The sequence below is a fragment of the Calidris pugnax genome, unplaced genomic scaffold (assembly GCF_001431845.1).
Source record: "Calidris pugnax isolate Ruff unplaced genomic scaffold, ASM143184v1 scaffold470, whole genome shotgun sequence".
Taxonomy (NCBI): Eukaryota; Metazoa; Chordata; class Aves; order Charadriiformes; family Scolopacidae; genus Calidris; species Calidris pugnax.
The window spans coordinates 1,592,008-1,616,447 of NW_015092761.1; the positions used below are offsets into that span (position 1 = coordinate 1,592,008).

The window sequence follows — 24,440 nt, forward strand, 5'->3', positions numbered from 1 at the left end:
ACAGCTGAACTCTGAGTTCAGCCCCCTGGAAGAATGCAGACATGACCGACAAAAACCAGTTATTGTGCAAAACACCCAGCAGTGCTGTCACAGCCCGACGCGCTGTCAAGATTAGAATACATTTAAGTCTTTGTTGCACAAGCAATAATGTCTCCATGTATGTCATCTGAAGGCTAAAGCCAAGCAGAAGCGAATTCTCCATTTCACAACTGCCTAGAAATAAATGGAGTTTAATTTAAACAGGTGCTAGCTGAGTAATACGCACAAAATGATTCATCTTGTGAATGATTTCGTAAGTTGGATGCACTTCGTCTTGAATTCCTGTCTGTAGGCTACCACAGTCACAAGTCAGTTATGAGGTCAGCTTGCACAGCAAGTTTTAAAATTAAAACCATCATCATCATCTGGTCAGAATATCAACTGAAAAGACCATGGAACAGGCTAATTGCTACAATGCTTCACTTCAGAAGTGGGAGAAAACAGTCAAGGCACCAAAGAAACGAGGAATTCTCTATGTAACAAGTGTCACCCCATCTCATTTTTAAATAGGAGAAAGTTACTTCTTGAAGTTAGGCACAAAAATTTAAGCCAACCACTTCAAGTAACACTTCTAAGCATCTGAGGCTTAAGAAAAGTTGTTTAGTGTAAATATCATTATGCCTAATTAAGTTTGTAACCTTGGGGTTGAACACCAAGCAGTAGCAGGGATCCAAGCACATTTTTACACAGAGAAAGCCAAAGGTCAGAAACTGCTGTCACAAGCACTAAAACTTTTCCAAAAGTCACAAAAACATTGAGGAAAAAAAACCCCACCTGGTAGTAAACTATTATCTAGTTCTAGAAACTAAGTTCAGCTGAGTTTGTTCAATAAGTAATGGCTACTGATCTCATTCAAAGATGGCCTAACGAGGCGCAACGATTTAAATCATGAGAATAACTTCAGAGCCCCTGAAGCACACAGATTTAATGCCAAGAGACAGAAGGGAAGGAGATGAAATCCTGTGCAATAGGTTCCGCTGACAGAGGCATTTCTCATCTCACTTCAAATTCAGAAATAATGAGGTGGAAGACCCTTTCAGCACGATGGATTTCAGTTTTTTTCTACTTCATTTCTTGCTTCAAGAATCTCCTTCCCTCCGTCAGCCATTAAGACCATTGTATAGCACATTCCTGTCGGTAAAATACAAACCAGTCCTGATGTTAACGTTATCGTCACCTAAATATTTATATTCCACAGCAGCCTGATTGGACAAAGTGAAAACACAGAAATCACAGTGTAACAATAAAGAGACCTATAAACCCCTTCCCATGACATTTACCAAGCAGCTCGTTCTGCTCAGACCGACCATCCTCAACTTCCTCACTAGTTCAACAGCTTCGGGAAATCCTTGGATATGTCAAGATGTAATGAAAATATCAAGAAGATTAATTGCATGTATAACAGGTTTTATATACTCCTCACACAGCAGAGAACACTGGGCCTCACTCCCTGGCTTTTTAGGCTCAGAGCTTTTTTTTTTTTTTTTCCTCTTCCATTTGAAGATTTAATATACCCTTAAAGAAGGGAGCTTTCATATTTTAGTTCTAATTCTTCTTCCATATCTTTGGGGCTGAAAACAAACAAACAAACATATCACCCTACCCCATCCCCCCGTATCTCCCAAGGGAGGACTTAAATCAAGATTAACTAAAAATACATATCAATATGACGTTTTTAAGAGGAAAGTATTGCCTCTGCAGGCAGTACCGGCCTCTCCAACAACAAGCGTTCACTTTGCGTATTACGCTGTTTCCGATAAACCTTCTCTGCAACAGGATTAAAGGCAGGCCCAAAATATCAGTGCTAATTTAGTGCTCATCAAGATGTCCTCAGGGGAACAGGATAAAAAGGAGAGACTAAGCATAATTATACAAGAGTAATATTAGTAGGCGAGCTGGTCTTTGGCAACAAAAAGTAAACAAGTTTTCCTTAATATTTCCTCCAAAGCACTTTTAAGAGGCGAAGAATAAAGAGGAGCAATAAAACAATGTACTTCCTTGAGAAATACAGTGGGAGGACGGGAAGGGAGGAGGGAGAAGAGAAAGCCAAGTATGGTAAAAGTACTAGAGAAAGATTTGTGTTAATGCTGCTTTCACACCATCCTCTTCCCCGCTACTGAAATACAGTCACACAGCGACTGTCGGGCTTCAGAGAAAATCCTACCCCCTGTCAGAGCATTTTCTTCTCACTGCCTGTAACTTTTAGCGGTGGAGAGCACCACGAGCAAGCCTTGCAAATTGTATTACCAAACAGAATTAAGGTCAATGTTGTCACGGGGATTAGGATCCCAATTCCTTACGCCCATGTCAACTGTCCAGCAGGGTGAGCAGCTCAATCAACGTGCTTCAGCTTCACAAACGGGTGCTGAACTCCAACCCAACGCATTCCTGCTTTCCTTCCTGTCTGGGGCTAAACAATCCCAATATCCCCAGAAGCCCCTGGGGTTACGGGCACTTATTGCTTCAACAGAACATTAGGAAAATCGACCATCCTCAACTTCCTCACTAGTTCAACAGCTTCGGGAAATCCTTGGATATGTCAAGATGTAATGAAAATATCAAGAAGATTAATTGCATGTATAACAGGTTTTATATACTCCTCACACAGCAGAGAACACTGGGCCTCACTCCCTGGCTTTTTAGGCTCAGAGTTTTTTTTTTTTTTTTTGCCTCTTCCATTTGAAGATTTAATACACCCTTAAAGAAGAGAGCTTTCATATTTTATTTCCAATTCTTCTTCCATATCTTTGGGGCTGAAAACAAACAAACAAACATACCACCCCACCCCATCCCCCCGTATCTCCCAAGGGAGGACTTAAATCAAGATTAACTAAAAATACATATCAATATGACGTTTTTAAGAGGAAAGTATTGCCTCTGCAGGCAGTACCGGCCTCTCCAACAACAAGCGTTCACTTTGCGTATTACGCTGTTTCCGATAAACCTTCTCTGCAACAGGATTAAAGGCAGGCCCAAAATATCAGTGCTAATTTAGTGCTCATCAAGATGTCCTCAGGGGAACAGGATAAAAAGGAGAGACTAAGCATAATTATACAAGAGTAATATTAGTAGGCGAGCTGGTCTTTGGCAACAAAAAGTAAACAAGTTTTCCTTAATATTTCCTCCAAAGCACTTTTAAGAGGCGAAGAATAAAGAGGAGCAATAAAACAATGTACTTCCTTGAGAAATACAGTGGGAGGACGGGAAGGGAGGAGGGAGAAGAGAAAGCCAAGTATGGTAAAAGTACTAGAGAAAGATTTGTGTTAATGCTGCTTTCACACCATCCTCTTCCTCGCTGAAATACAGTCACACAGCGACTGTCGGGCTTCAGAGAAAATCCTACCCCCTGTCAGAGCATTTTCCCGCTACTGAAATACAGTCACACAGCGACTGTCGGGCTTCAGAGAAAATCCTACCCCCTGTCAGAGCATTTTCTTCTCACTGCCTGTAACTTTTAGCGGTGGAGAACACCACGAGCAAGCCTTGCAAATTGTATTACCAAACAGAATTAAGGTCAATGTTGTCACGGGGATTAGGATCCCAATTCCTTACGCCCATGTCAACTGTCCAGCAGGGTGAGCAGCTCAATCAACGTGCTTCAGCTTCACAAACGGGTGCTGAACTCCAACCCAACGCATTCCTGCTTTCCTTCCTGTCTGGGGCTAAACAATCCCAATATCCCCAGAAGCCCCTGGGGTTACGGGCACTTATTGCTTCAACAGAACATTAGGAAAACGAAGAGAAAGCACAGGAGAAATCCACAAAGTCACCTGTTCAGTAACACTGCCCCTGCTACCACACTGCTTTGAAAAATAATTACTAGGAGAGAGAGAGGGGAAAGGCAGTATGTAAAGAAGATAACACAGGTTATTATCTCCTGAGGTCAAGGCACCAGGTAATGAGTCTTTTCCTGACTGTCACAACCAGAATACACCCGAAGTCTTGCCTGTTTTTAAATAGGACTGTTCACACTCAGGCTTTACTACATCTTGCAGAAAAGGCAACTTATGGGCTCCAGCGATCAATGAGGTTTGCTTTTCCTTGCAAAACTGGCCTCAAATCTCTAGTGCCTCACCACTGCCCCACCACCAACCCTTCAGCTGCAACACTCAGCCGTTAAACACACCTCCCTCTTTCTTCTGACAGCTCACGTTCATTCACTACGTCCCTCTGGAGAACCCTATTCCCTCTCTCAAACTCCAAACTGGGCTTCTCGAACACCCTGGTTCACAGCCCCTTTGCCCTCCCTGTGCAACAAGCAGATACCCTGCCCCTTCTCCTCCCCCCCGAGGGGCAGGAGGAAGCTGAGCTGTGGGACTGTGGGGCTGTAGGGCCTCCGGAATGGGACATTCTCCAAGGGGAGAAGAGAGTGGCAGTTTGGTGACCACCAACTCAGCAGTGCCCCATCCAGCCTGTTCCCACCAGAGCGCACTGAAGCCCAGTGCTCCCCTTACAGCACCACCTTCACAAAACTGGGTCTTTCTAGCAACAGTTAATTAAGCCAATGCTATTTTAAACATACAAAACTTCAGATTAGCAGAAACTTGAAGTTGGTCTCTAACCATCCATGCTCTGAATTAAAGGCATGAAAGCTCCAAGATACCGAATAACAGTTTACCCCCTGTCCCCAACTACCAGCCCAGAAAAAAAAAATAGTGTTTTAAAGAAATCAGGTTGTTCAGAGTGAGTCACAGCTCAGCTCCAGGTATCCTGTTAATCCGCATAACCGTGTCTCACAAACACCTAGAAAGTTAGTAGTTTGTCATTAGTTATTAGGAAAGTAAATATGATTATACCGAACAAAATACCACTGAAAAGGCCAGAAAAAGAAAGCCAACTGCTTCCATTGGCCGAAATTAGCAGCAAAGATATTTCTATAGGGGTATGGTCATGTTATCCAGAGGAATTGCATGCCTCTGGCTTCAATTTCAGGTTTAAATCCTAATAATTAAACTCTGGTTGTCAAAAGTCATTCATAGATTTCGTTGGCTATGGCTATGTTCTAATAGCAATAGCACGACTTGCAATAATACTGGAAAAACCAGCCTCCCCTACCCCACACTCTGTATGTAACTACGCACACAAACACTGACATGAACTGGAAAAGAACAGTTTTATAGTTATAACTTCGTGTTAGTAACTTATCAGCAAAGATTATGCTGCAAACAAATAGTAGCAGAGACCTCTGATGAGTTAATCCAAAGCGCTGGGATCAGTACGGCTAGTTCTGGGTTAGACACCTATTTCTAGCAGCCAAAAGTTCCTGATACACATTTTCTGTTGCCTTAGATTAAAGACGGAAAGTTTGGCAAAATATAAGGCATAGTGAGAAGATGAAGGACATTTTGTGCATGACGTTCAATCCCTGGCTGACAGGGAAAGCCCAGCTCTCCCCACCAAGTTCTAGGCACACTCAGCAACTGACCTTGTGTTGCCAGCGATAACCAGAAAATAAGCTGAATGTTGTAACAATCTCCTACTGTTAAGACAAGTATTATTTGATACTCTAATGACTAGAAAACCTTACTCATTGTAATTGCAAGTTTTGTTTATCTGGAGACTTAAATGCAGCTCCCTGAAGCATCTCTTTGTCCCTCTGCATCAGGTCCCATCCAGAGGCTGGGGACGCAGAGAGGGGGTGGTGGTGCTTCTCCCCTCTCTGCACAATCACTATTCATTCTTGTCGTGACCAATTGCTGTTTCACAAGGCTCTGTAAAGCCAGGGTGACTGTATAAAATCACCACCACAAACAGCAGTGTATAGCACCTTCCTCCTACAGGAGGCAATGGCTGTGAGCACCTTCATCCAGCCGGTATCAATACAGACAGCAGCACGGGTTTTCTCCTCCTCCAGAGGTCTCTTCCTCTTACCCAACCCAATCAGGCAACAACAGTTTGCTTAGGAAAATATTTACTAAGCACAGAACTTCTAATGCCCCTTGTAGAGTTTGTACTTATCCTTGGTAATGCAACTGGGAAGGGAAGCCATCAATGTAAAGGTTGCTGGCTGATTGCAATTACTCTCCAAAATAAACAGGGAGCAGCTCCAACCAGGTGAAGGGCAGTAGAAACACAGATTTAGTGAACCTTAAAGAAATGATTCCTTAGTTATTTGATCCTATTGCATAGTTTCCATCTATTCTTATTCTAATCTATGGCTTCCTTCTTTCAAAGGAAAGGAATTCAGACGATCAAACTCATACAGGAAGCAAGCACAGAAAGAGAGATTTGATACAAAATACAAATCTCCGTATATCAGTATGGGAAAAAAAACAACCCCAAGACTAACTAAATATGTGATTTTTTTTCTTTCATTTCATCTTCCAAAAATATTAAAACTTGCACATGAAGCAAGATCCCCAGAGATAGCAATCAGTACTAGCATGGTACGTGAACAAATATATAGAGCACCTGAAGTGTGATAACCACTAACATTGACTTACTTTAATAGAGGACATTTAGCTCAAAAACTTTTGAAAAAGTTCTTGAAACAATTTCAAAAGATAGTGTGCTTTTAGAGTGGGAAGCCCTTATCCACAAACTACTTGAGACCGCTAGGAATAAACTCCTTAAAATAATGTAAATGTTCCCTCTGTTCTTCTACACAAACTTCTCATTTAGGGGTCCTCTGATGTGAGCTGTTAGACATTCTGGTCAAGAGGCCATAGTTTTTCTTTCAGAAAAAAAAAAATATATATATACACACACATCTAAAAACAGAGCCCCAAATATCCATTGAGAAGTATGACAACAACCAGTGAGCCCAGTTTGCTGCTCTTCCATTGCTTGCCCCCGCATCACCCCGCTCTGCGACCACAGCATCGCTGCAGCTGGGGTGGAAGAGCACTCACAGCCCAGCAGCCTGGGGTTTATGATTAAGCAGCCCTAAGGACAAAGGCACAACTGAAGAAACAAAGACTTACAGCAGTTTATTTCAAGACAGGAAAGGCCTTTTTTTTTTTTTAAAAAAAAAAAAAAGATTTACATTTCAATGGTTGGTTAAGTGGTAGTGGAAACAGCATTTTCCTGGTTGGTATGAACTAGGTCAAATAGCTTTTAACCCCCCTCCAGTGCAGCTCCGCCAGGTCCAGAGCAGAAAACAGGGTGTATTTTTGAAGACCTGCCCCTAATACACACACTTGTCTAGATACAATGTGCTGCTGTGTCCACATCAGTAAAACAGCCACCTAAATACAGACCGCCATTGGACAGGAGGAGCTGTGTTTCCAACATACCATGTCACAAGTGCAATTTTACAATATTAATACCATACTTTATAAGTGTGTTGAAATAAAAGTATCAGATTCGCAGTTTTCATATTTGTCCAGCAAAGCCTTAAAGCCAAAATTCAGAAGTTCCCCCCCATAAACTTACTCTCTGCTCTACTACACACAGGACATAGACCAGTTTGGAAAGGAAAATAAATAAATAAATGAATATTTAAACAAAAACCAAAACCTTCAAGGTTAAGCATTTCCCTGACCCCTTTCTGAACTCCCACACTGTATTGTTTCAGTGTCACTTCAGATTATTTATCAGCTGCCAAAACACCATCATTTTCATCTAAACAGAGAGACAAGTCATTAACACACTGTAGCTTTCCCTTTTCAATCACAATTTTCATTCTTACCTCATTCAAAGCCAGCGCGCTAACATCTTTTGACATTAATTTTATCTTTTTTTTTTTTTTTAAGAAAATATTTCTAGTAAAACTTTTAGTGCCATCAGCTGACACAGAGCACTTCCTCTGGGTGTTAGTTTGCTTTGGTGCCCCTGTAAGTCACACAAATATCCAAGAGGAGTCAACCACAGACTCACATGGGGTTGGAAGGGACCTCTGGAGATCATCCAGTCCAACCCCCTGCTAGAGTAGGTCCACCCAGAGCAGGTCCCACAGGAACGTGTCCAGGAGGGTTTGAATGTCTCCAGAGATGGAGACTCCACCACCTCCCTGGGCAGCCTCTGCCAGGGCTCTGCCACCCTCACAGCAAAGAAGTTCCTCCTCATGTTTAGATGGAACTTCTTACATTCAAGTTGGGCCCATTTCCTCTTCTCCTGTCCCTGGGCACCACTGAAAAAAGCCTGGCCCCATCCTCCTGACACCCACCCTTGAAGTATTTATAGGTGCTGAGCAGATCCCTCCTCAGTCTTCTCTTCCCCAGACTAAAAAAAACCCCTCAGCCTTTCAAATCTCCAAGTTATTTCTATTTCTCAAAGTTTGCGGTTCTAGATAAGAAAGCTTTTTTTTTTCCCTCCCCCCTTTAAGTAAGAGATAAGATTCTGGTTGTGTTAGAAGTGATTCCATGGGCTGGATAATGAAGCTCCTGAGTGTTAGGTCCACTGAAGGCCCATTGAAGCTTACCTTGCAGCATGCACCTATAGGCTGACTCCGAGATCGCATAAATGTGCGGTGGCATCTCATGGCGCTTCTTCCCTCTGTACATCTCGATGATGTTTTCTGAATAAATCGGGAGGTTCTTGTAAGGATTTATAACTACACAGAACAGGCCTGAATAGGTCTAAAAATAAAAAAAAAAAAAAAAAAAAAAAAAAAAAAAAAAAAAAAAAAAAAAAAAAAAAAAAAAAAAAAAAAAAAGAAACATTTCTGTTAGTAAACAGTATTGAAATAGAGCCATAAAGAGCAGAAGGGTTTTTCCCCACATGTTCTGTAATATTAATCTTAGAACAAAAGTGAAGTCCTTTTTATTGAGCAACTCAAAATCCATGCTATATTCCAATTATTGGTGCCTAGTTCTCTTAAAAGGCTCTTTAATTACCTGCACAAAAAGGAATTTAAAGATAATAAACGTGAGTAAATACGAAGTGGAGCGGCTGATCTTTTTCCCCACAGATATCATCTTCCTTGAAAGGGTCATCAAGCGTTGGAAGAGGCTGCCCAGGGCAGTAGGGAAGTCACCATCCCTGGAGGGATTTCAAACCAGGCAGACGTGGTGCTGAGGAACATGGGTTAGTGGGGGTTTGGGCAGCGTTGGGTTGATGGTTGGACTCGATGACCTGAAAGATCCCTTCCAACCTAAACGATTCTGTGATTTAAATCTCTCTTCCATTTGCCAAGTTACAGGATTTATGGACATCTTTGATGTTCAACTCCTTCAGTAAAATGTACATTCAAAGTTATTTCCTCATTTCTGAAGGAACTGATAATCTCGATTACTCTAGTAAATAATCTCAAAAAGGCAAAAGCCCATTTCCAAAAACCACTATTTCTGCCATCCTACTGGTTTTTTTCGTATTTATACATCTTTCCTGCTCATCAGCCTTTCTCTAGGAATCCTAGAGCAGTCTCCTCCTGGAGGGGTCATTCCCTGCCCAGCTGATGGCCAGCCTGGCCCTGACACTGCTGTTAGAGCTGACACCAAACACAAGTTCCCAGCACTACTGCAACAGCAAGAAACTCAACAACAAACATTACACTGCTCATTTCATTGACTCTCATCAAGTCATTTCTGTTTAGGCAAAAAAAAAATGCCTGGAGTTTTACAAAATAGAGCAAACATTGCAAACAATACACACAGTTCCACCTTTCCCACTACTTCAGAACAGTTCAATCCCTGCTCTGTACAAAGTACTTATAAGGAGGTTATCATAGAAATACAGACCAAAGCAAGCTGTACCCCATCAGCACTCACAGCGTGTTCTCTGGGAGGGACAGATGACAGGGAGGGAGCAGAGGTTAAGCTCACACAGCCAGGATCACACCGTACAAAAACCCAAGTTAATCCAGGGTGTTCCCTGACCCCAGGCATCCGGACAGCTCTTGCCTTTTCAAATCAACACAACTTGATGGATTTTAAAAAAGCAAACATCTTTCTATTCACCTTTATTTCATCGCATACTCTGAAAGTGCATTCATTTTGGTCACTGATATTATCCTCATCATTACTAGCAGAGGAACATGAGCAAGAGAGACACGTTTTGATGGAAACAGGGAGTATCTTTCTGAATGTCAGGAAAACTCCGTTTCCTACCTTTGCAGGCTGAGAGGAGAGAAAGAATGGAGAGAGCGAGGAAGGAGCATTAACAGCTGCTGAGGGCCTACAGTATTGAGCAGATAAATCAGGATTCTTATAACATTAGTCAATTCAAAAAAATATTTCTGCTACGTTTGGATGAACAAAGTAGCTGAAATTCCTGAGCTGCCTTTTTTTTTTTTCTTTCAAATATAGAAAAGATGTTACTTGGAGGAAAAAGCGTCCAGTTCTTTCTACACCTACAAGGCATTCCAGGAAGACAGACAAAAGGTGTGATCTCTGAATTGAGTCATAAGCACCATCAGCAAAGAAAAAGAACTTGGTTTTCTGCCAGATGTCCTGCCATAAGGACATCTTATGTCCTTATAGGAAAATAGTCGGGTCAGATCTGCTGGATGATAAGCACCTGCAGTGCCTCACTCAGCCAAACACCCTGGGTAATAAGGTATTTATTTCTCAAGAGAAAGGAAACAGATGTTATCAGGTCAGCATAAAGAACGACTTATCAGTCATTAACTCAAGGTAAGCGTGGCTCTCTTGGCAAGTGGGCAGTTCCTCCCCAGCCTCACGTTCCTCCCACCGTCCCTCCCACCAGCACCGGTGCCCCTGCAGTAACTGACCCAGCTGGGTACTACTGGGAATAAATTACAAAAGGAACTGGTTGGGAATAGGATCAGTTCCCTGACCAAACTCCTTCATGGCCACTAGTGCTACTGCAGGGGACAGGGAAGGCAGGACAGTTATTTTAATAGCATGGTACAACTGGCCAAGGGGCCAATTAACTGATAAATACTGGATCTACGTTCCCACCCAACCATCTTCCCCATTGTGCTCAACTGGGTCACCCACTTCCACCTCCAGTTACTATGGATGACGTGAAGGCATTGAGAATTACCACGAGCCCCATCTCCATTCAGGTCTTCAGATCAGACCACCAGAAGAAAGGCACACATCCACCCAGCCCATTGTACCATCACCAGCTCCAAATCACCGAGCAGCACCTACGTTGTGTTTCTTCTCTGCAGCCACATCTAATCAGGAAGAGACGTGTTTATTGTTGACTGCAGATGAGAGCTGGTGACCAGCAGAAGTCACACAGGCAAAGTCCATTTCCAGATCTGTCCCAACACACCCCCTGACCAGTGTAAAGGCAGAAACATTTGCTTAAGCCAGCAGACACCTCCATAGAATGGTTTGGGTTGGAAGGGACCTTAAAGACCATCCAGTGCCACCCCCTGCCCTGGGCAGGGACACCTCCCACCACACCACGTTGCTCCAAGCCCCCTCCAACCTGCCCTTGAACCCCTCCAGGGATGGGGCAGCCACAGCTTCTCGGGGCAACCTGGGCCAGGCTCTCACCACCCTCCCACCAAACAAGTTCTTCCCCACATCTCAGCTCCATCTCCCCTCTTTCAGTGTCAAACCCTTCCCCCTTGTCCTGTGGCTCCCCTCCCTGATCCAGAGTCCCTCCCCATCTCTCCTGGAGCCCCTTGAGGGACTGGAAGGGGCTCCAAGGTCTCCCCGGAGCCTTCTCTTCTCCAGGCTGAACCCCCCCAACTCTCTCAGCCTGTCCTCCCAGCAGAGGGGCTCCAGCCCTTGGAAAAGGATGATTCTGGACTCCTACCCAGCACTTCTAAGCGCTGCTCTGATTTTTACCCACCCGCCTTCAAAGACTTGAAGTTTCCCTCCATGGGCTGCTGTTCCCTGTCCTCCTCTGGATGGGACCTCTCAAAGCAGCGAGGGACAGTTGAGCTGGAAGGGTACTGCTGTATGTACTGGCCGCATTACAGAGTCAGCCTCTTTCAGGAACACCACCTCTACTGCTCTGCAACTTCATCTGAAGCTTTTAGATGTTCTTTTGGACATTTGTGTTCACAAAGGAAAGTTGCTGGGTTTTTTTCCCCACTATCACTACCCTTCCCCAGACATGAATAATCTGACCTAGCAAGAAAAAACCCAAACAAACCCAACACACAACACAAAGTTCAGTGCTAGAATAAGAACAACTATTTGAAGATTGTCCTTCCTTCATCCTCTCAGTCACTTGGCATCTTGTGTTTATTATCCCAACAGAGACATGGAGCAAGTGTTATCACTCTTTAGCTACATAAAGAATTAATAATTTGTAGAAGCAAACTCAATCCTTCACATGTCTACTGATGATACCCAGCCTGGAAGCCCCTCAAGACCATCTCCCAATGCAGTAACTGGATGGATCAGTGAACCCGGAATGATCAGGGCAAGCAGAGCCCAACTTGAGGCCAACCTAACTCACCTAACCAAGAAGAAGACCACAGTAAGTGTCCTGGGCAAGCAAAAAGAGTATTTAAGAGGCTCTATATTGAACAGGACCAAATTTGAAGTAATATAGCACAAAAGTCCAGATTCACCAGTGCTAGGGTTCAGTTATTTGAAACTAAATCTAAAGGACAGGCTTTTATCCCTGACCATTAGGTCTGTGTCATGATGTAGATCCTCACACACAGCACCTTGAACTCCAGCCTCTCGATTTCCAGCACATTTGTCACTGGCTCCTGCTGTTTTTCTGCGGAATTTAAAAACCACACTTTCTTCAAAACACCACCACACTGTAAAGCCTTAATTTATTCAAAGGAAGATGGAATTATGTTCTCCCACAACGCTCCCAAACTTCTTGACCATCATCTAGTGCAAAAAGCAACATATGAACATATTGGTGGGTATATAAACACAGAAGGGATGCTTCTATTGAGTCACATTTAATTGGGAGGGAGGTAACATTTTATACGGCTATTTTATAGCTGCAAGTCTCACATGACAAGTATATTGCTATATCTAAGAGAGCAGATTGGATATATGAGCTTCCTGCATACAAACTGAAGACATGAAAAGTAGGCTGAGATTGTTTTACACACCTTGAAAAGGTTCTGGGTGATCAGCCATAGAAAGAATTAACAGGAATAATTACACATGCCTTACAAATGGACACCCTGCTAAGGAAATACTGCCTGTAGCCATTAAAGATGCCCAGGGCTTTCAGACACACCAAAGAGGCAGAGTGATGCCCTGTCCCTCTTCTCAATTCTGCAGTGCATGGACTCTGTTGAAATCCTCAGACCCAAATTACAGTTAGGATCCAACACAGAAGAGCTCCAGTAAAAAGCCAGCCTGAATGAAGAACCAGACTTCATTAATTTTTCAGCTGAGTGAGGTAGGCAAGTCTATTATAAACTCAAAGGCAAGTAAAGGTGCTTATTCACCTTGAGATGACGGGATCAGCTGCAAACAAACCAGTCCCTTGAAGCACACATTTCTGCCTTTCTGAGGAACAGGATATAGACAATATCAACCAAGAGCAATAAGAAGGGTTGGAACGCACGCTCTCTAGGCAAGGCTCCAGAGACAAAGAGTAAAGCAGTGCTCTGACAGAGGTTTGTTATACACACTCTCCTTCAGGACACTAATTGCAGAGTTTGAATGTTTCCAGATGCTTACAAGCCTTTATCCAGTAGTATATCATTTAGTAATTTGGATTTTGGTAAGCTATCCCAGGCTGCAGAGTTCAGGTTCCTGGCACTGGCCTATTTGAAAACTACATTATATTCCTACCACTCAGCAGCCCGAGGAAGAGGTAGATGGAAGTGAACTACCAGCAAACAGTGCATATTTTCCAGGTGAAAGCACTTGGGAATTTAGGCTTTAAATTCACAGTGGGGGCTCCACAGCAAGGAAGGTTTTCATGGCCTGTCTTCCCTTAACACCATATCAAACCTTCACTGTGTGTACACAGATGGTGGTGTTAGTGTCAAAAGCCTTGTACGATTCCGTAGATTAATGGCTCAGCTTTACTGTTCTGGCACCAAGGAATATGCTGTTGTGACTGGGAGGTTGGTTCCTCCTGCCACAACATCAAAAGGTCTCTTTAAAGCATCACTTCAGAGCACATTAGCAAGACACAGGTAAATTTTTGGAATTTGTAACAATCAGTTTGCATCACCTGAGCACCCAGGTTCAACATTTATCTCCAGTTCTTCAAATACAGTAAGTGACAGATTGACTGTATTACTACATAAATAATTAAGCTGAAGTAAGCATCCAGACATCTCCTGTTATTCCTAGGAAGCAAGCCATGTTTTAAGCAGCACACATATACCAATGGAGTAGAGCACATGCTCTGGAGTGACAAAAATCACCATCACAGCATTTTCTTGTCTGGTGTCACTTCCTGAGGTTACGGATCCACCTTTCACACTCCAAGCCCCAGTAAGTCCTCCAAGTGTGACATGGTTTTCTCACATACTACCTTTCCCCTGCTAAACGAGGCAGTTATCCAACCCTAAATTCAAGCCTTAAAGGGCAGGCAGCTCCTCAATCTCAGAGGGGAGGAAAGCAGGGCCCTGGGCTGTGGTGGGACACACATTCTCTGCTTTGGACACCAGGTAATCCCCGGACATCACCCACCTCCCCTCCAGGCAGGGGTAGAGGGGCCACAGGGCAGCCCCTGCACCACCACCCCAAGAAACCCAGAAACTGGCCCAGACATCTCTGTACAAACCCAAACTGCTAGATTAAAAAAAAAAAAAAAAATCCACCAAGTCCTGTTGACACCCAAGGAGTTGGAGTCAAAGGTACCAACAAGGGTTCCCTGGGGAATACTGGGAACCTTGGCTGTGGGAGAGGCTGGGGGACAAGAGCCACTGACTGCTACTTGGGGCAACTGAAGAGTAAAATCTTCGCACGAAGAGAGTGACAGGGAAGGAGCATGACACATACACAACCTATTCAAGAAAAAGCACAGCCCAAAACTGGAGAAGACTTGTCTCGGGATGTTCTCTACAGCTAGCACTGAAGAGAGGAGGTTCACCAGCATATAATTTTCACATTTACAGCCTTCAGGTTATGTGTTTAAAGAGAGAAAAGCCCAACAATAGATCAGCAGTTGATGTTATTCTCCTGCTTAAGTCAGCTCACCACGTCCCCGAGCTGGACAGGCTCAGTGTCACAGCCCCTCAGACAGCACCACTGCCTCGGCCACAGCAACTGCTGGGACATAAAACATGATCTTGGGTTGCAGCAGGGCCAGAAGAGTATTCTATCCCTTCACAGGCTCCTGCATGTCGGAGCCTGACTGCTCTACAGCCAGCCTACGGTGACCTACCTGTGACTCCTGAGGCAGGCACGCAGCTCGAGGGGTGTCTTACAACAGTGCATTCCACCAACTGCCTCAACAAGAGTCCATAACTCAAATTGCTGCACCCTTTTAGGCTGCTAAGCTACTATTATTTTTTTTTATATATAAAAAAAACAAATATTTGACAGGAACATGCACTCTCTCATACCTCTACTTGCCTGAGGGCAAGGATTCACTTCCCATAAATCCTTCAGACATTTCTTACAAAGTAAAACCCTACACAGAACTCTGTCAACTTGATCATATTTATAAGTCTTCCAAGAAACAGAGTTAATTTTAAAACAATTTCTTGTGTCAAAGCCCTTACAGTTTGAACCCCAGTGTTTCTTCTGCCATATATTCGTGACTAGATCCAGTTTGTGTTAAGGAGAAGCCAAAATCAAGTAACAAACTCCATTTTCTTACAGGTTCTTTTAATACCGTTCTTTGATACTCAGTAATGTGAAGTATTCCCAATTTCCAGCAGGAAAATCAAAGCAATTAGAACACAGAAGCTTATATAATACCACAGATTGTTCTAGGTTGTGCTCTTGCCTCACAGGAGGCAGCAGCTTAAGAGAAGAAACAGCTTTTAGACAGCTCCAGTGCAGTTTTATAAGAGCTTCCACCCACAGCAGGCTCTGGAACTGAGGACTACAGCATATTTCTCATTCTTTCCCTCTTCTGCCCCAATAAAATGGAAAGTACATTAAAAAAAAAATCAAAAAAGAAATTAGCACAGGGCTGCAGACCAATTACAGAGGTAACACTTGTAATTATCAAAAAAAAAATCTGCTGAAGTATTTTTAATTGCACAATAGTAAGCATGCTTTCTTCTTTACCAGTAGAAAGAATGCACAGCAGGTATATACACAGCCAGTAATAATTAGCAGTGAGGTTCCAGGAGCTCCCAAACTTACAGAAACAGCTTCCAACCCTTTTGAGAAAGTCTTTGCTAAAAAAAAAAGTGGAGGAGTGGGCAGGAAAGATAACGCATAGTTCATTAGAGTTTGGAGGACTTTGAAGTCGAACCTAACCCTTTCCTCAAGAGTGTATCACCATCTTTTTGTCCTTCCTTAAGGAACAGCAAAACCAGGCATCTCTAACTCAACTTCCCCTCCAGCAAACACACATCTCATGCCGTGTGTTCCCCCACCAGGAACTCTCTAACCAAGCACCCAAACGTAGGTCACAGGATCATCAACAACTGACAGCACCAGGGGGACATCCCACACATGGTCACATCAGGGCAAGGGGCCCTCTGGATACCAACAGGGGTTAATACAAGTCAAGTGTTTCCGAAATTCTATTAATTTTAATCCTTCTGACTGAATGAAGTCAGGAAGCAGTTAAGTAGTAATTGCAACGACTTATGAGGGAATCTGTAAACTACAATACAGTCAACCGTGGGCAATGGACTTCCTCCCGGAGAGCTGGGACTAGAACAGAGGTGGCAACAATGTTTTCTTAAAATAGATTTTATAAAGCCCATTGGATTTGGAATATCTTAGTTTTTACTGTAGGTTTTGAGTGAGCGATTCCTTCATCCCATCTTACAGGAACAGAAACTTTTGACTGCACAAGACAGACTTTTGGTCTGTAATAGCTTCTTTCAGTTAGAAAAAGCTAACTGGAACACTTCTAGACCCACTGAGTGGACAACATGCCATTTGTCCAGGAACTTTCCAGATATTAGTCTGCACTTACCAGTCAGACCATTAAAATACAGCCACCTGCAACTCGGATGTCAGACTTTTCTGGAAAATGAGCAGAGTGTGTCAAACCTCTCCAGGATCCATCCTACCAGCGTTTGCCAGTGCACTCGGCAAGAAACCAATTTTGGTTTAAGAAAATATTTATGTTAAACCATGAGCATAAGGCTCTGATTTTATATTCATTAATGGAGTATATAGGGACATATATAGACTTAAAATATAATTTAAAAGGGAAATGGAAGGGTCTTTCTTGCCATCAAAAGAAGAACTGACCCAAAAGCAGGGCTGGAAATTGCTGGAAAAAATATCACCTAGCCCTGACTTCAAAGTATTAAGTCATTAGCTTATTCACTCCAATCCAGCCAGCATCTGTAATACCAAGAACAAGTTGCTTTTTATTTAGGTAGAAATGAGGTATTTACATTCCAGATCACTGCAAAAAGCTGCATTTTGATTAACTGAAATGCTTTTAATAGACTTAAAAATTCAAAATACTACCAAAGTTATATCCAGAATGCTGCCTAACAAAGCATTATTTAGAGTGACCAGGAACACTCCTGACCGCTTTGCTTTGTGCAGTTCTAGAAGTGGGATAGCAAAGCTCAAAATTTACATTCAGAGTTCAAAAAAAAAAAAAAATAGAATCATAGAACGATTAGAGTTGGAAGGGACCTTAAAGACTACCCAGTCCCACCCCTTGCCCTGGGCAGGGACACCTCCCACCAGCCCAGGTTGCTCCAAGCCCCCTCCAACCTGCCCTTGAACCCCTCCAGGGATGGGGCAGCCACAGCTTCTCGGGGCAACCTGCTAAAAATAATCATATTGCTCTGGAGAGGACTCTCAAACTGCTCACAGAATCACAGAATCACAGAATCTTCTAGGTTAGAAGGGACCTTAAAGATCATCTTGTCCAACCGTCAACCTAACTGACAAAAATAGACACCCACACAACAAACAAGGAGCATCATCACTAAACCAGACCTCCCAGCACTACATCAACCCGGCTTTTGAACACCTCCAGGGATGGGGCCTCAACCCCCTCCCTGGGCAGCCCATTCCAATGGCTGAGAACCCTTTCAGTGAAAAAATGCTTCCTAATATCCAGCCTGAACCTCCCCTGGCGCAACTTGAGGCCATTTCCTCTTGTCCTGTCGCCTGTGACTTGAGAAAAGAGACCGACCCCCACCTCTCTACACCCTCCTTTCAGGGAGTTGGAGAGAGCAATAAGGTCTCCCCTCAGCCTCCTCTTCTCCAGGCTGAACACCCCCAGCTCCCTCAGCCTCTCCTCATAAGACACGAACTAGCCACTCTCTCTTCCAACTGCAGAGAGAACAAAATGGTGAAAGACAACTGAAATACTTTAAAAACATAAAATACTGACAGTTGTTTCCTTCAGACCAGCCATGTGAGTCAAAGTGGGTAGTAAACTTTCAGTAGAAGTATAATTTTGAAGGTGACTGACATGCCCATATATACGCTTTCTGAATTGACAGTGGAGCTAATATCTATTGATACTGAAGTACAGAGAGCTCAAGATGGAGAAAGTGCCTCTTCCTACACCAGCAACTCCTTTGCAGCTTTCAGACCTCATTTGTAGCTCTCCATCAATGCACTCAAGTATTTCTCCCCTCCGTATTGCCAAGTGCAGCAGCTGTTCTCCTAGCACTTCATTTTCAGACTAAATCCTCCTCCTCGTTTATCTCCCCCACCGCTCCCATTCTTTCCCACTAGGACCAGAGACCCATTCCAAGTATCTCCCTTTTCCCAGGACTCCAGCAGAAGGAAACGGCTACAGCTCAGCCAGCCAAAGTCACTTCTTCAGCTGGGCTTCACACACACCCACCAGCAAACTGACACCACAAACCTCTGAGCCATGAACAACGCTGTCCCAGAACCTCCACACCTTACACACAGCAGTTCCAAATTTGAAATCGGTGATTTCCTTCAGTCAAACATCAGATTGGACCATGAAGAGTTTGAAAGCTGGTTCCTGGGAAACCCTGAACCTCACAAAGCAGTGACAAGGAGAATTAATGGAGCTGTAATCTCGGGTATCGCAGCTTGTCACAAAGCATCAAGGCAACAGTGGTCTTGAATTTAGTAGCGTTCAAGGCTGCTGGACCCCAAACATCTGCTCTTTCCAGTGGATGTCTCCATTTCATTGCCTGATGCAAAGACTATTTCCACACACACCCCTAAAAGAATCACATTTTTCTGACATGACTTAAGCAGAACCCAAAATCTAGGGCTTCACATTTGCATTTCACACACAGGTCTTGTAAAAATAAAGATGTTTCTTCACTCAGGCTACAAACCTTGGTGATCCAAGACCAAGGTGATAACTAGACTCCTTCCTTAAAGCACTGCCCCTAGAAAAATCTCTGATCATCATGGTATAAGGAGATTCAAGAGCCACCACAAAACCAGTCCGAGCAAAATCCTGTTTATTCCAAATCTTCAAAGGACCTGCTAAGGCTTTGGGTGTTCCTCCTGGGCACCCTTACAATGAACTACCCCACGTCTGTGACCTACAGCTATGAAGGATATTACTAAATACAGTCCAAAGCTCATGTTAAAGCTGGCACTCTAAAGCTGAGCAGGCAGAATAGTAAAGTTCTACATGAAGCTGAAAAATTGGCAGTTAACAAGCACTGAAGGTATCCAAAACCTATAAGAAGCTGCCGATATAGCAAGACACAAGAGACCAATTTAGAGTATTAGTGACTCAAATGACACATCCCTGCCATAAGAAATGCTGATACCCCTAGAAAGGTACAGAATCTGGAAAAATTCAGCATGAAACACAAGTGAAAACTCCTATATAACAATGGCAGAAGTGATGATAGAAAAAGCCTGCTGTAGATGGCTGCACCTTCACAGAACCAACACCTGCACTTGATGAAAACCCAGCCTCTAACATGAGCATTGCGGGGACTCAGATTCAGCAGGATCATGCCTCGTCATCGATGGGTTAAGGAGAAAAGTGCAAAAAGTCATAATGACAGATTTGCCCCATCCTCAGGCGTGAATATTCAGTATACTTCAGAAGAATTTGCAAAGATATTTCCTAGAGAAGCTGTACTATTTTTAACATATTCTTCAGTTACAACCAAAATAAACCTTGAGACAAGAAATGGAGTAGGTGATGTTAGAATTGGAGCAAGAAATGAAGTTATTTCATCTCCAAAGCAAAGCTGGGATCACTACAGTTCAAACCGTCCTTGTGCACGTCCTGCTACCATTGATGTCCCATGCTGTCATGACAGACCAGAAATACCAACGGGACCAAGCATTGATATCATGCTCCTCCAGCCCATTGGGCCTCCAGATTCTCCATCTGTGTTCCTCTCCCACAGCACAGTGATAACGCAGCTGAGAGGCTGAGATCCTGCCACTTGGCAGAGGTGAGAAATGCTAGGAGTTCCAGAAACTCTTTGCCATCCCTACTTAGATGTTACTTGGAACTCTTCTTGATGAAATGAGCGTCACTGCCCAGGTCACACCAACTGGCACCAGCTGGCTTTAGTCAGCCCTCTCTGTTATTCCAGCGGTGTGATCTGGGAGAGGTAGATTATAGACTGATGACTAGACCCACTCACCAAATGCCTCAGCTCGATTGTTTCCTTTCTAGGGATTGAAAGGAAACATGTATCCCCTTCAGTTGACAGTCTTGCATCTTCTGCTTCCTAGAAAGGCAATGCTGTCTACGGTGAATTAAAGGAAACCAAACCAGATTCACCATCTCAACTACTTGAGACCAACACCAAAATACAAGATTGCAGTTTGGTTATTATAGAAGTACTATCTGGAAATCAAAACACATCTTGAACTGACTCTTATGGCCAAACCACCATCATTCACTTCATCAGCTCTTAATTTGGGCTCTTTTTACAGGCAGGGAGTGCCAGCAGGATACACAGGTGGTGGCAGCGGCTCCAGGCTGTGCCCTCAGCAGCAGTGACAATGCCACATTCAAGAAGTTCATGGATCCCTGACAGAGATCTCTACCAGAACCTCACTAAAACCCCCGCCAGCTCAAGCTCTTGATGAAGTTTCTCTCTATGGACTTCTGATCCTTGCCAGCATTCACCCTCTAATAGTAGTCACAACTGCTTTTTCTCCCCCTTCAAAAAATGAGCCGAGTTTTCATTTCAAACAAGAAGCCATTATTACAGCTGCATAGAAACATTCTTGATAAGAGCAGATCCTCCAGCCACGTCCCTCTTGCTCACACCTCCAGTTAAGGCCAACAAATCCATTAGCTTCTTGATCCCAACCAACTTCTCCCAGCTCGGGGGCGGGGAGGTCACCAGTCACACAGGGATGCAGTAACCCTCCCGTGCGACAGCAGGACCCCAACAAAGCCAAGGAGCCAGGCTTTAGAGTCTGCCTCAACAGGCAGAGTGAAAACACAAAGTGGTTTTTTGGGAAGTGGGGAGGGGAAGTTAAAAGAGGTAAGTCACCTCTAGGATATCACTTAAACTCCATGTATCCAATAAGCCAGCCTTCCACAAAGTGGAATTTTTTGATTTGACGCCATCCTCCAGAAGCATTTGTGGCCACACTTTGTGTATGGAGCCCTTGGACTAGAGCTGGCTTTGACATTTAAGGCCTTCAGCTTTTAACCTTTATAATGAAATATGTTTATAATAGCTGTAATGAATTTCATAACAACTAGCATTATGATTGATACATATACTGAAAACTTTTGACCTATCAACTTGTTTACTTTTAATTTTCAATCCTGTCCTTACTAATTATCCAATTAGTTTACTTATAAGCTTGCAGGAATCGTTCCAGAAGTGTTTTTCGCTCAGCTCCGCTGTAAGGATCTTGGTGTAAGGCCTAGGAAGGGTAAAAACCAAAAACCCACATAGGAAATGGATAAAAAAAAAAATCACAAATACGAAAAATATTTTGAAGTTGTATATAATTTTAATAAGTCAACATATTACCAAGGGCCCAGCAAAGAAGGTAGCCCATTAAAACCTAGACAGAAGGGAATGTGAGCCAACTAACTAGCGGAACTAAATGAAGTGGATTTAAGCTTCAGAACAAGTGTTTATTAAAATGAGCCAAGCATTTAAGCAGATGTTGCAGTTTCTTTTAAGATAGAAAGTCTCCTTGTAGCTCTTAACAATACTGTGACTCAACGAATCACTATGCAGCCAGTTTACCAAGAGACAAGGAGCTCCTCTCAACCCTACGCCACAGACATCATTTAACAGGGCTCAAGGAAGGAACCGGCTCACAAGCAGCAGCAATAGCGTTGCAATTCCTAATTCTATAGACAGATGGTGATAAGCCAGATGTTCCAACCAGTGCTTCAAAACCACTGAAAAAAGAAAGCTTTATCTTATTGGTTTATTTTAAGCACTCAAACACATTCTTTCCTGGCCCACTAAGTTGATATTAGATTCCAAAAAAGACATTTTGCATTCCTAGCACTCTCCAACTTCAGCTTTTAAATAATAGCATAGTCTCTTATTATCATTTTTAATACACAGCAAGTTAAAACAAGATATATGCTTATTCATATGAGCAATTAGACCAGAGTAATTCAGCAAAGTTGGGTTTTGTAATCTCTTGTCAGCTCAAACAAGCCATTTGATACTATTCCCTGTATCAGTTAAGCATGTCTGAGGCAAGCGCTCTAACAAGTGGCATGAGCTAAGCACCCAGAGTTGCCATTTAGCATTCTATTTTTGAAAGATGCTTGCAGAATTATTTCCGTAGGAGAATTTTTTATTCTATGTTTTATGACAACAGAGTTCTTGACCTGTACACAGCATGAAAAAAGACCCTGGACTAATCTACGTGGCGGGGACACAAAGTATTTAGGCCATAGAAATCAGAGCCAAAATCTGCTTGCAGGTAAGTAAAGGAATGAGAATCACGTAAGTTCAGCTGAATTAGCACCCATAATGAATCTAATAATTAGTACTTACATAGATGAGCCCAGAGTAATACCGATCCTTTAAATTATGCAATACAGAGGCTTCATTTAAACAGGTTAATTCTGCCATGTCTTCCACTTTAGAGAACTTTGGAGGATTCATCTTCTGAATATCATCTTTATTGACTAGTGCTTTCTTTCCATTCTCTGCCAGTTCGACCAACACTTCATCCCCTTTTTCCTCCTTGATGCTGGCTGCCTCAAACCCATGGCGCTCTGAAGGAATCCACACCAACTTCTTAGCAGTCCAATCAGCCTGGGTGGCAGGGTTGTAGATGACAGCCCTATCCACGAAGAGGTATCTCTCCGGATCTTCCAGTCCGGATCTCTGTGCCATTGTAGGAAGTGAAGGTGTCCACTATCAGTTACCCTGTGAATTGGAGAGGAAAAAAAACAAACAGTACATTACATGCCATATTCTTATCAATAAAAACGAATAGAGCTTTGGTACATCCATTAAATGATCTGTCACTAAGACCGTATCTTCTCTTAAGGAAGAGGCATCATAAATTTCTTCTATAGTCTAAAAATGTTGCTATACAACTGAGACCCCCTATTCACACAGCAGCTCTGCAAATAAACCAGCTGCCAGACAAAAGTTAAAATGATCTGTCAAGTAGAATCCTAGACCCAGTACAGGAAACTCAGTATGAACTGGTTCTAATTGTGCACCAACAATAGAGAGACACTGCAACAATGGCAAGAACTACAAGCAGGAAAACCATGCATCTGTCTTCTGTCCTTATTTAAGGAGAAAGAGCCGATTTAACAAAAGCTTGCCAGTAAACTCAGCATCAATTGAACAGTAAAAAAAATAAATACCTATATTAAAGTATAAAAAATTTTCAGCAGATAGCTAACTAACTACAGTAATGAGAAGGCAGCGATGTTTTAAAAATGTGGATTTTCAACTACAGACAAGAACTTGAGCCACTTGGGGTTTCTGCAAGCCATTAAGCTGACTAAACCTTGCCCATATTCTTCCCGAAAACAGAAGACTTTGCATTTCCACAGCCGGCTTCTGTTCTCAGTCGCGAGCGCTGACATTACCATATTCCAAAAAAATGTCTCCCAATCTCAAGTTTACCTTGAGGCTCAAGGCGCAGCAAGGACTGATGTTAGATTTTCCAACAGCTTCATGGGTAATATGAAGGGGAAAAAAAACTGCTGACAAGAGCTCCTGCACACTCATTTTACCTGTTTGCCTGTATCTAAGCGAGACCACTCTATCTTTAGTTAATAACAGTCAGATGCAGGATTCCTGGAGCGCGCGGTTTCATTTGTAATTGCCCGAGGAGCAAGAAGGTCAAGGCTGACACCTAGTACTCAGGTCATTAAATATCTTGGGTTTTTTTCACACATTAGGTCTTTTTTCTGCTGAAGCTATCATATTAGCTAATGGTAGGCTCTTCCAGCAGGTAACCCAAAGGTTAGCTTCAAAAGCAAGCAGGTTTCGTAAACTGCATTTGTCATCTTTCATCCGATGGTATGCACCCTGATGGAAGAAGTTCTGCAACACACCCATCCTCAGCAGAACATGTAATTAAATACAATAGCTGTGTCTCCATCTACAGCATGGACATTTGTTA

At 43.0% G+C, this 24,440-nt stretch overlaps 1 protein-coding gene across 3 annotated transcripts in view; it reads right to left on the bottom strand.

The window, feature by feature from the left end:
- Positions 1–23,222, bottom strand: part of MYH10 (myosin, heavy chain 10, non-muscle) — a 118,329-nt gene extending 95,107 nt beyond the window's left edge. For all 3 annotated transcript variants that reach the window (XM_014962665.1, XM_014962664.1, XM_014962666.1), the window contains exons 1-2: positions 22,844–23,222; positions 8,402–8,558 (exon numbers count right to left, since the gene is read on the bottom strand). In XM_014962665.1, coding sequence (XP_014818151.1) covers positions 8,402–8,558; positions 22,844–23,188 — 502 coding nt within the window. In that variant the 5' untranslated portion in view covers positions 23,189–23,222. The remainder of the gene's footprint in view (positions 1–8,401; positions 8,559–22,843) is intronic.
- Positions 23,223–24,440: the final 1,218 nt, after the last annotated feature.